The sequence below is a fragment of the Tupaia chinensis genome, unplaced genomic scaffold (genome assembly GCF_000334495.1).
Source record: "Tupaia chinensis unplaced genomic scaffold, TupChi_1.0 Scaffold000133_1, whole genome shotgun sequence".
In the NCBI taxonomy this organism is placed as follows: Eukaryota; Metazoa; Chordata; class Mammalia; order Scandentia; family Tupaiidae; genus Tupaia; species Tupaia belangeri.
The window spans coordinates 1260025-1273012 of NW_006159602.1; the positions used below are offsets into that span (position 1 = coordinate 1260025).

Genomic DNA, 12988 nt, shown 5'->3' on the forward strand with positions numbered 1-12988 from the left:
TAAGGAGGAAAAATAAATATTAAAAGGGCTTCTTTTCACAAATTAGAAATGGGTTCCACAAGAAATCCAGTTATGAGCTAGGTCTGCGGGCTGGCGTCCAGCTAGCAAAGACTGAAGGAAGGCTCTCTGCTGTGAGAGCCACTGCCAGTCCCGGTGTTTGGATCAATATGAGATTGTCTCTCCCATCCCTCCTCAGAAGACTACTGAAGTATTTTATGCTTCTGGCAAACAGTTTTGAAAACTTACAAAAACAAACGTTAACATCTCAGTATTAAATATCTAAAGGGCAGTAGCATTGGTTGAGCATGAGAATCGTGTTAACAGGGAGGAAAATATTAGCTCCCAGCTGTAGTTCCACTGACTTTCTGCCCTGCTAGAATGGAACAGGACATCCCAGTCAGCAGAAAGCTCACTCGCATTGCCAATGACTACAGGCTTGCAGACGGGAGGGACACACTTTGGGAAAGAACTAACAAAGTTTAGGCTGCAGACTTTTATTTTAACACTTGCCCTTAATTTCTATTCTTTTTATATCAATAAATCCACTAGAGATATAACCCACTGGGGCAGAACTATACAGAGCTGGTCCCTATTTCTGAATTTAAAAACACACATTCTCGTATTTTCAGTCTCTGAACTTCTCTTTTCAGTGTCTCTAAAAATCAGTTTGCAAAGAGGGATTTGCACCACTAACAACCTTGGATTTTATTATACTAGTCTTGTTGCTAAGATAATCATCAGCCCACTTCTACCACTCCACGGTTGCTTCCAGCACTTCTGTGGAGACACATCTAAAAACTACCTCACTGCATTTCATTTTCCTTCTTCTATCTCCACTTCTATCTTGGACTATTGTAAGGATAACTTTAGTCAGGGGTTTTGTTCTTTTACAGCAGTTTCTAAAATTTATTTATGAAAACATATGCATAACCTCATTTGTTTGAGAGCAATCTGAATACATACAACTTGTGTCATAACAGTACTGCACATCTGGTGACTTTTGGTATCAGTAGTTGGTACTGCCTTTTTGTTCAATGGAAAAGAACAAATGTGATGAGAGGAAAGGAAATGCTTAAGCATCTCTTGGGCCATTTTCTCAACACATGAAATATCAGGATGAATGGGACCAGCAGTTAGCCTAATGGCTATGTTGCTGAACTCCCATGTAGCTGACCATGATTCGAGTCCCAGACCCGGTGGCTTAAACTCACACCGGGCGCGCGCGTGTATATGTGCCCAAGATCCCGAGAGGAGAAAAGAGAAGGGATTGTGGCATGGCCATCCCCCCTTGGGGGTGATTTCTCACCTTCTCTCTCTCTGCCTCTCTCTGACTTTCTGGTGAGTGCACACGCCCTACAGCAAAAACTTATCAAAAAAATTATATTTATCAGGATGAATGCTATTATATTTCATTGGCAGTGACAGAATTACTTGGACAAGAGAAAAGGAGTCAGTTAGCTAGTATGGGGTGAGCAGTGGCTAAGAGGATTCATTTTCACAAAGGGGCCAATTTTTATTTGCTAATATTCTACAGGAGGGAGGAAAGCTATATAAATTTCTGTGAATGGCTGGCACAGTGATGGACATCCATGTCTCTCCATCATTTGATGCTGAGTGATGGCATCAAAGATAGATTCACCTATCCACTAAGAGCTGGCCTATTAATATTTCATAACACACATCTCTGCAATGGTCATTGACTTCAGCAAGATTTTGCTTTTTATAACTGATGCCAAATTAAGAGAGAATTAGGCTGCTGAAATCAAATGGCCCCTGCATCTCCTTTAAAATTTCAGGTAATCCCTGCCGTCCCTTATTATATTCCGTATAACCCAGTATGCTGTAAAGAGCAGTTATGGGTCAGGGAGAGGGTCTGAGTGATTAGCAGTTAACAAAATTTGAAATAATTAATACTGAACAGTAAACACTACAAGCATTTCAAAAAAATGTACATGATTTTAATGAAAGGATAAAATATTTGATAATCAGCATGGTAACTCAAATAGCTTGATTTTCTTTTTAAAGCCAATGCTAAATGCCCTTAAGACATGGGAGGGGAGGAAGGCTGTTTGATACACTAAAGCCAATAAGAAAAATCAATATAAATTTCCAAAATGTACAGAAAGCAGGGTCACCAATAACCAATAACATGACCTTTTTTCTTGTCAGGGCCTCGCTATTTACCTTTTCTCATTTTTTCTGCTTGTTCTTTCCACTGCTTAACTTCGTTTTCATTAACCAACCTGCATAATAATCAAAGACACATCCATTAGAAAAAAACAGTAAAAGGGTCCAGTGCTAAATGTATTCTTCCTAGGCACAAAAACAGTTTACTGAAGAGAAAACCCTCAGCATACTTGAGACCCATGTAAACCCAGATGTTTCTTGGATATAATTCATATATATATATATATATCTATATATGTGTGTGTGTGTGTGTGTATATATATATATATACACACCCACACACCCACACACATATATATATATAGTAACTCATATTTGATCCCTAGAGCAAATTTCAGCTCTTCCAGCTGTTATTTTGAAGTAGGATTAAATGAAGGTCTCACATTTCTACTATTATCTTCCAGGGAGCAGAATAAGAAGATAACTTACATTCGTACAACATTCTTAATATTAAAGTTTTCCAAAGGTGTGGAATCAGGATCCTGTCCTTTGTCGTTTTGGATAACTATTTGCTGTATAATTCTGTCTAGTAGTAACCAGTACTGAACGGTGTTTCCACTCCTCTTATCTGAAAAAGAAAAGAATGGTGCAAAAAATTTCAAGTATAGTTTATGAATCTATTTTATGGCTATTTTTTCTTAATTTTTTTTAAAAAGAGTTTTGTTCTTGCCATAGGTTGCATGAGCTCTCCAGGGAGAGATAGAGAGATGGTGAGAGGAAAGTGAGAAATTATCCCCTGGAGGGGATGGCCACACTGCAATCCCCTCTCTATTCTCCTCCTGGGATTTCGGGCATGCATGCACATGCACCCAGCATGATTTTCAAGCCACCAGGTCCAAGACTCGAACCATGGTTGGCCATGTGGGAGTCAAATGCCATAACCACCATGCCATGTACTGGCCCCTCAAGTTAATTTTAAACTAGGATGAGTATTTTTCAATGCTAGTCACCTTTTAGAGCTACAGAACCAGAGCTATGTTTATATCTGCACCAATGCTCCCCAAAGTGACTGGAATTTGGACTAGTGATAATTATTTGATTGACAAGCACTTTCTGACCTTTTCTAAATGTTGTAAGGCATCTACTTATTTTTGAAATCAAAGTTCATTATAATTTACTTTAGGAATTTTATTATATTCCCTAAGCTGTGTGGAGACACACATTGGGCTGTCACAAAACTAAGAACTGGAATCACTGCTGTATACCCAATATAATCAACACTGCTCAGAAGACAGAATCCACTGGATGAAGTTCAAACATCCAGCCACACATATGTAAGTCAGCAATCCACTCACAAGGCATCTGGAGGCAGTGGTGTAGGATGGACATGAAGTGAGGATAAGCTTCACTGTGAGTCAACCTCTTCCTGGTCAGCTCAAACATCTGAGTTGCACTTTTTGTGTCAATGTGAACCTATTTTATAGGAAAAAGAAATCTAAGCCAATATCCATGTTCTCAATTCCCCCGATGCCAGCGAAGTGAGCCCAAAGCAAACAGAAACAAATCCTGCCACCAAGGCCACAGAACTTTGATTTTGGTCCATGGAGACTTTATGACACACATCACAAAGGTGAACTTGTGTGAGCTCATGAGTCAAATCACAATAATTAAAAGCAACATACCAGTTCAAATCGTTTGGCAAATTCTAGTTCATCTTCATTGCGGAGCATTTCGAAAAAATCTAAATGCCTGAAAGATAATTAGAGAGAAGTTATTAACAGTGAGTCTCCTATGCACATACAAAGGATTCGGCATTTGACTAAAGCATTTGCTGAATTTTTAGAGATACCTCTAAGAGAAATAAAACAGCAAAACTTAAATGCCTTTCTTAACAATGTTCTTTAAAAAAAAAAAAGACAAGATCTCAGTGGAATATGACCACAATAAAAGAAAAATGTGTTAAATTAATAAATGTTTATCAAATCTAAAAATAATGAAGTCTAGATGCTACTCACAGAGTCCCCTGATGGGAAAAACAAGCCCATATACCTGCACTTGGCTTGCCAATGAATAAAAGATCACAGAAGAATGTCATGCCCTGATTTATTCATTCAAATATTTATTGTGCCCCTACTATGTATTCTAACACACTAGGGATGATATTAATACAGTCTATGAAGATAACTACATCAGGGTAAAGGGAATGGAAAATGCTGGGAGGTGAGGTGAATAATGCACATGTAGTGGTTGGAAAAAGCCTCACTGCAGGGAACATGGAAATAAGCAATTTGGACATCTGTGAAAGATCTTTTGAAGCTGAGGAAATAGCAACTGCAGAAGCCCTGAGGCAAGAGTGCTTTTGACATGTTGCCAGAATATTAAGGAGAAGACGATGCTGTAGCACAGGAATGAAGGAGTGAGAGGGAAAAAGTCTCAGGGATACTAGGGATATCCTAGGGATAGTGAAACCGCTGCATACAAGGGCAAATGAACAGAGGTGGAAATTAACATGCACAAAATGCAAGAGACTAAGTAATTCTCCCAGGGTTTAGATCAGTTTTCACAACAGACCTGAAAGATACTTATCATTATCATTTCCCTCCTCACCCTCATCACCATGTTTTATGGGTGTAAATGTAGTTAAGTCCAGGAAAAACTGAGTAACTTGACCAGGATACATAGGAAGCAAGAGTTAGAAAGAGGATAGGATATGGATTCTGGTCTAATGCCAAAACCCACACTAACTTCTCTACACAATGCACTGCTTCCTTCATTAACAAAGTCTTACTATAAAAACTTCATTAGCAGAACAAATATTCTGGTGTAAGCTTCTTATTTTACAGATGGTCACAACAAGTTCACAGACCGATACTTGGTAAGGCATTTACTCCATATATGGGAAAAAAAGGCATGAAATAGCTCAGGTCCTAACTATCAGACTTACCTATCCAATGTTGAATTTTCATGTTCCCTTAATTTATCTATGACAGGTTGAATTCCTAACATAAGAAATTCATAACGAAGATGAAGTCTGAAGTCCAAACTCTCCTGAAAGTAAAATACATATTTATGGTCTGTAGATGACAGAGTAATCATGTTTTTAAAAATTATTCTTTAGTGGCACCTTTTCTGAATCAGAGTATGTAAAGTTCTCACCACTCCTGCGCCTTGGCTTAGCACTGCATTGATGAAGGACATGATAGCCGTCTTGAGACTCACTTCATCCCGATAACGCCCAGTGCTTTTATCCAAGTCGTTAATTAATGTCTACCAAGGATACAAATATAAAGACAAAGAATCAAATCATTACTAACTTTATACTCATCTTATGAACTTTTTATACTCAGGAGTTAATTTTTTAAATCTTATGTTTCATCAGAATTATATTAATCCATCAAAAATCACCTTTTTCTAAGGTTTGTACTAAAAATTTGACTTTCAAAATTCTTATATCATATGTGTTCATTAACACAAAAGACTTTGCTTTGTTACCTCTTTTGCTTTTTTTTTTTTTTTTTTTTTTTGAGAGGTTTTTCACTATAGGGCACGTGCACTCGCCAGACAGACAGAGAGAGAGACAGAGAGACAGAAAGTGAGAAATCACCCCCCAGAGGGGATGGCCACGTCACAATTCCTTCTCCTCCATTCTCCTCTCGGGATCTTGGGCACACACGCACACATGCCCAGCATGGGTTTTAAGCCACCGGGTCCAGGACGCGAACCGTGGTCGACTACGTGGGAGTCCAGCGACATAGCCATTACGCTAACTGCTGGTCCCCCTCTGTTTGCTAAAGCTGAGTAAAATTATGGTGCTGTAATCTCACTATTCACATTCATTGTAAATCAAGAATGGCAACTTATAAAATTTTCAGAGAATACCCCTTTAAGGGGATGTAAAGATGTGTGCTTTATAATATATGGAATGAAGAGCCACATTTTTTAGTTCAGTAAATCTAAAACTCCAGATCACTCAGCTGTAGAAAGTATATTCTCAGTACTCAAACCTAGGAGGAAAGGAATGTTTAAAGTCACAATGGGAGATTTTGCCACATGGGAAAATCTCAGGTGATAGTCGACCACTGGAGCCAGAAAAGACTGGTTAAGCAGAGTTAAAGAAGGGGAGAATGAAGTGGATGAGAGAGTACCCACCTGAAAGCGGGTTCTTTCGCTGGCATACTTCTGGTAGTGCAGCATGGCCTGCAGAACCTTCTTGTGGCCCCCGGGAACCAGGCACACGGCGCCCAAGATTTCCAGCACGGCCACCTTTGTTTTAATGTTCTCTGTGCTCAGACTCTGAGCAATTACATTAATACTCTCAGAATGAGCCAGGACGTGAGCCCGACCTTGAGAGTTGTTCATTAGCGCCTTTATACATCCAATGAGCGAGGTATGTATCCGAGACTCCGAGGTCTCGTAGTCCATGGTCTTGAGAAAGTTGAGAATACATGACAGGCCATCCAAGTCAATGAATCTGGTTACAAACCTGTCATAAGGAGAAGTGTGTGAGACTTGAGTCCCTTCAGGGTTTTATACGAACTCATAATACAAAACTTTGGGGGCAGAGGAAAGGAAAACTATTTTGTTCCTGAAGCACAAAAAGCCTTACATTATAAAATCTTCTTAATTCTTTGCCTCTTCCATGGCATAGTCCAACAGAAGTATGAAAAATTCAACTCCATTTGAGGTAAAGGCATCTCAACTGATATAGAGACCCAAATAACAGATCATATACCAATATGAAATCTGACTAAGAGGGCACTCAGAACACACACCATGTCTTAGGTTAAAAGCATCTGCTGACCCTGAGTTATTGTGGCATTCAACTCCCCTTGCATCTTTATGTGTTGACCACTGACCCAAGTCCCCTAGTAATGAAAGTCAAAGTGTACCCTTAAACTCCAAGATATTTGCTTTTGAACAAGTGATCATATACATCCCTAAGGTTTTATCAAAACATTTTTTATAACATGCTACATGGAATCCCACTATATAAAACAGATAAAGGCAATACTTTATTTCTATATGTTAATTTTATTAATACTTATCACACTTATTTATTGGAAAGTCAATCAATTAGAATAATCCACATACATGTGCATAGTAAAGGTTCTGAAAAGTTCAGAAATAACCTATTTATCTTACTACGCTAGAAATTTTCAGTTATTTAGCTTTGGATACTCATTAACATTGGAGATCACAGAATACAGTAAGGGTAACATTGATCTAGTTAGAATAGTCTAGAAGACCTCCATCATATAACTTTACCATATTTTTGATAAACCAGTAATTTTTCTGTTTGCATTTTAGAGTCAAATAAAGAAAGAGAACCCATTTTCTAGCCATTTAACCCAACTACATGACCCAGATACATATGGCTAAGCTGGTTATACTAATTAGCGTCATTCATAACACCTGTGTTAATGTAGTGTACCTGTAAGAACCCCAGCACCTCACCAAATCCTAGAGGCATTTGTGGAAAATGAGGTCCAAGAGGCACACAAGGGAATCTGATTACCTGAGAGGAAATGAATCACTATTGCTGGAAAGTCTGCTCACTTCTAAAAATAACATTTCTATTGAGATATAACTCATATACCAGAAAGTTTGCCCTCTTATAGAATTCAGTGCTTTGTAGTATAGCTGCAGAGTATGCAACCGTCAACACTATCAAATTTTAGAACATTTCAATCACCTCCAAAAAGACTATTCTTCTTGCTTCCCAACCAATAGCAACCACTAATCTACAATACTTTGTCTTTATGGATTGACCTAGTCTAGACTTTCATATAAATAGAATCAAACAATATGTGGTCCTTTGTGACTGGCTGCTTTCACATAGCATAATATTTTTGAGGGTATTCCATGTTTTAGCACGTATCAGTACTTTATTCCTTTTTAGCGAGTAATATTCCATTGTGTGGATATATTGCATTCTATTTATCCATTCAACTGATGGACATGTGAGTTGATTCTATTTTTTGATTATTATGAATAATACTGCTTTGAACATGTGTGTACATGTTTTATGGGAAACATGTCTTCATTTCCCTTGGCTATCTACCCAGCAGTAGAATTGGTGGGACATATGGCAACACTATGTTTAATGTTCTGAGGAACCACCCAACTATTTCCCAAAGCAACTACACCATTTTACATGCCCACCAGCAATGAATGAGGGTTCCAATTTGCACGCATTCTTATCATTAATAGCCTGTCTTCTTTATTTTAACTCTCTTAGTTGCTGTCTGCATATCTTCTAATTGAAGATAATCAATTTATTAAATATACAACAATTACAGTATTTCATTCATGGTTCAATTATGTGCTTTTAATATAAGAGTTCCTGGAAGGCTGGACTATTGCAGAATAAAGGAGGGAAGAAGGAGAGGAGAAAGTACTCAGGGAAATATTACCTCATTGGTTTTGTCCTTAGTGCTGTCTTCAAGCTCTCTATAGTTTTACTCCTTTCTTCTTCTTCTTCCTTCTCTAATGCCAGCAGAGATTTTCTCTATACAAAGAAAACAAAGTTATTTCTTCAAATTCTATTTTGTTTTAATTACAGTACAAATAAGATGAGCCCATAAATTACAGGTTTCTATCACATCAGTATGAATAATCAATAAGTCTATGATTAAGATTTACTACAAGTAAAAATGAATTAATATAACACCACCACCAAGAATTCTACGAACTTGTTGGTTTTACCATAAGTTAGGTCTTTCAAACAGACCTTTAAGAACATGTTTAGTGGGACCAGTAGTTGGTGTAATGGCTATGTTGCTGAGTTGACTGTGGTTCGAGCCCTGGACCTGGTGACTCAAACTTACACCGGGTGCGTGTGTGTGCATGCCCAAAACCTCGAGAAGAGAATGGAGGAGAAGGGATTGCAGCGTGGCCATCCCCACTGGGGGGTGATTTCTCGCTTTCTGTCTGTCTCTGTCTGTTTAGCGAGCACACACGCCCTATAGCAAAAACCTCTCAAAAAAAAAAAAAAAAAAAAAGAACATGTTTAGTTATCTTAGTAGAGATTAAGTGGCCCAAATGTTATATAAATATTCTGTAACTACATTCTGATGTAGATATTACTGTTTTTATTTGATAGAAGATTGGCCTTGTAATCAAATACACTGTTCTGGTAATTAAACTTAGTAATGATATCACTATCAAAAGAGCAGGCTGACAGCCACCTTCCCACACAACTGCTCCCATTCCTCAACTGAAAAGTGTAATCAAAACCAATGTTGCTGAGTTGACTGTGGTTCGAGCCCTGGACCTGGTGACTCAAACTTACACCGGGTGCGTGTGTGTGCATGCCCAAAACCTCGAGAAGAGAATGGAGGAGAAGGGATTGCAGCGTGGCCATCCCCACTGGGGGGTGATTTCTCGCTTTCTGTCTGTCTCTGTCTGTTTAGCGAGCACACACGCCCTATAGCAAAAACCTCTCAAAAAAAAAAAAAAAAAAAAAGAACATGTTTAGTTATCTTAGTAGAGATTAAGTGGCCCAAATGTTATATAAATATTCTGTAACTACATTCTGATGTAGATATTACTGTTTTTATTTGATAGAAGATTGGCCTTGTAATCAAATACACTGTTCTGGTAATTAAACTTAGTAATGATATCACTATCAAAAGAGCAGGCTGACAGCCACCTTCCCACACAACTGCTCCCATTCCTCAACTGAAAAGTGTAATCAAAACCAAAGGGACTTTGTAACATCAAGTTATTTTTTAAAGAAAAACAATTAAATTGGACCTGGCACTAAGACGGACAATTCCTTCAGAGTAAATGCTTATCTTCTAGAAATGATTCAACATTTCTTAGAAATCATGATATGGAGTGTGTGTGTGCACATGTATTTCCTGCCCAGGGATCTGCTATAGCAGAGTGTCTCAGCTTTAATGTGAATATGAAAATCACCTGGGGATCTTGTTAAACTGTGGGCTCTGGTTTGGTGTGTCTGCAGTGAGGCTTGGGATATTGCATTTCTGACTAATTTCCAGGCAATGGCTAATGCTGCTAGAACAAACCTCAACTGACATTATAGAGTCATGAGTTCTAGTAAGGTTTATAGTTCTTCCCATTCTTTTTCACGCTATGATCCCCTAGTTGTACTTAAAACCCATTTTATAAACCCAGTAGTCACCACCCAAGGAGCTACTGGTCCCTTTTCTTCATGCTATTCTGATCACATGCTAGTGTAGTCTCAATCTCTTGTAACCAATCCTGATAAATGGTTGATTAGAAAACAGACTGGGAAGACCATATTACAGTCTATACTGTCCAAGAAAAGTTTGACTCATCCATGCGTCTCAATGATCCAGTCTCTCCCTTTTTTTCAGGACTACAAATCATCAAGCATGGCTTTATTTTTTTAAAACAATAGTACCAACATTAAGTAAGTAAATGTTAACTACAACCTAAATTTGACTTCATAACAAGAACGGCAAAGCTCAAAGCAAGTGAATACATCACTGCCGGTTAGGGCAACTAAAACAAAAGCCAGTAGAATCTTCTGTTTTTGTAACTTGTTGTCTCTGCTAAAGCTGTCCTTTGCTGTGATGTGCCTGGACAGCTGTCACCAGAGGATGGTAGGAAAGAAGCTGCCTGAAGTAACAGCCAATGCTCCTTTATTCCTTCAAAGCTCTGTGAGACCGGTCCTCTGGAAAACTGAGCACAAATCTAGCCAAGTGTGCTTAATCTCCAGTGGCACTGCTGAACTCTTTGGGACTCTAAATCACTTTAAAACTGCAGTGCAGAATCAAGAATTTTTATGAATATCACTCTTCATTCCTAAACTTAATCTCGTAAAACTATTCCCAAATTAAAAATGACACATTGTAAGTCACTAATACTAAATGAAGATACATGTGTTTATCCTTTTAGCTATATTAGAGAGGGTAGAACATTCAAATAAAGGCAGATTATATTAAGTATCTCCTTGAAGAGGGGAGATTTATGAAAAATCAACAAAAATTAAATTAGAACTTCCTTTATCCATGTAAGGAACATTACCTTTCTTTCCAGAGATGATGATCTTTTCTGTATATGGTACAATTTTAGATTTGAATCTAAGATGGAGTTTATTCTATTGAGAAAACTGAGGCTCTGGAGATGAACCTGATACTCAAATATGACTTTTCAAACTAAGAAAATTTACATTAAAGTCTTGAGTTTTCAAGCTTCACATTGAGGAAGAGACTTATGTGCTACCTTTGCACCCTGGCACATATAGGATGAGTCCTGGAGAGGCCTGTTTGGGTGCTCTCTGGACTCACGGAACACCTGCTCCATAAACTGGCATCCAGGCAGAGGGTCTTCTGTCGACGCTGCCACACTAGAACACGTGGGTCTCAGAGAAATGCACAAATGTGGCATAGAAATCTTAGCTGCCTGGGAGTCTGGGACTAAGCCCCCATTTGCAACATTTCCTTGGTGTGAAGTCAGTATTAGTCAGCCAGGCCACTAAAGGCAGGGAAGCTCCCCTCACAAAAAACAGGGAGACACCAGCATCAGAGCAAGGCCAGGTCCTTCCAGAGCCTGTAAGCTGCACTCCTTTATTGGAACGTTTTTCACGTTTTAAAAGCCAAGAGATCACTTGGGTCCTTTAAAGAACAAAGCATTCTTTATTTTTTTATTTTTTTATTTTTGGAGGTTTTTGCTATAGGGTGTGTGCACTCACCAAAAAGACAGAGAAAGACAGAAAGTGAGAAATCACCCTCTAGGGGGGATGGCCACGCTGCAATCCCTTCTCCTCCATTCTCCTCTTGGGATCTTGGGCAAGCATGCACATGCAGCCGGAGTGAGGTTTAAGCCACCGGATCTAGGACTTGAACTGCGGTCGACTACATTGGAGTCCAGCAATATAGCCATTACGCCAACTGCTGGTCCCAAGAACAAAGCATTCTTGTTATGTGGCTTACAGAGAGTAACTAAACTTGCTCTACAAAGAGCTGGCTTCACAGGCCAGCAGGTGCTCGGGACCTGCACTATTTATCAGACTCTCCAGGCCTTCAAGGAAACAGACGCCGGTCCCACCTCAGAACAGCCCACAGTGGTAGGCCTGGAGGTAGGGGTGGGGAGCCCAAAGCAAGTAAATACATCACTGCCGGTTAAGGCAACTAAAACAAAAGCCAGTAGAATCTTCCGTTTTTGTAACTTGTCTCTGCCAAAGCTGTCCTTTTGCTGTGATGTGCCTGGACAGCTGTCACCAGAGGATGGTAGGAAAGGAGCTGCCTGGACTCCTTCATCCCTTCAAAGTAGGGTGTTTATCAGGTCTCTTTCATGTGCCAAAGGGTTCTAAAAACCAAGTTAGCAAGAGGCAAGTGGGGAAGGAGTCTTTAAGCTCAGACAGGTTAGATTCCTGATTAGATGAGCACTTCCTAATTAGTGCATCTTGGGCAAAGTCACCTTTTCCCTGAGTCTATAAATAGCACTTTACTGCACAGGTGTAAAACATGTAGCTTGCCTGGTAGCCTGTTGTCACACAAGGTACACTCGAAAGCAATAGCTGTTACCAACGCTACACAAAGTGGATGACAGTGACATGGACAAATGCCCCTTCGTCGATCCCCAACGCAGAGAGCCAGAGGTCTAGTTGCCAGGCCATGGGAAAACTTGGAGGAACGGCTATGTGCCTTTCTAGTTCCCAGCGACAACATCTCAGGATTTTTGCTGTGTGTTGTCAGGATTTCTCCAGTACAGATATCAGAGATTAGCCAGAACATGCAAGGATGTGTTGGCAACCAGTATGGTGAGAAAAACAGAAAACCTTGCGTAGCATTTTTAGTCATCAGACCTTGGGTTCCTTTAAGTATGTAGGAGTTCTGTCATGGACTGTTAGTAGCTTTTGTCTTTCACC

General features: G+C 39.3%; 1 protein-coding gene across 5 annotated transcripts in view; it reads right to left on the bottom strand.

The window, feature by feature from the left end:
* Positions 1–12988, bottom strand: part of DAAM1 (dishevelled associated activator of morphogenesis 1) — a 206134-nt gene that overhangs the window by 51014 nt on the left and 142132 nt on the right. For all 5 annotated transcript variants that reach the window (XM_006144833.3, XM_014586410.2, XM_014586413.2 and 2 more), the window contains 8 exons: positions 8541–8635; positions 6277–6610; positions 5284–5394; positions 5072–5175; positions 3810–3876; positions 3483–3600; positions 2617–2755; positions 2185–2243 (listed from right to left, as the gene is read on the bottom strand). In XM_006144833.3, coding sequence (XP_006144895.1) covers positions 2185–2243; positions 2617–2755; positions 3483–3600; positions 3810–3876; positions 5072–5175; positions 5284–5394; positions 6277–6610; positions 8541–8635 — 1027 coding nt within the window. The remainder of the gene's footprint in view (positions 1–2184; positions 2244–2616; positions 2756–3482; positions 3601–3809; positions 3877–5071; positions 5176–5283; positions 5395–6276; positions 6611–8540; positions 8636–12988) is intronic.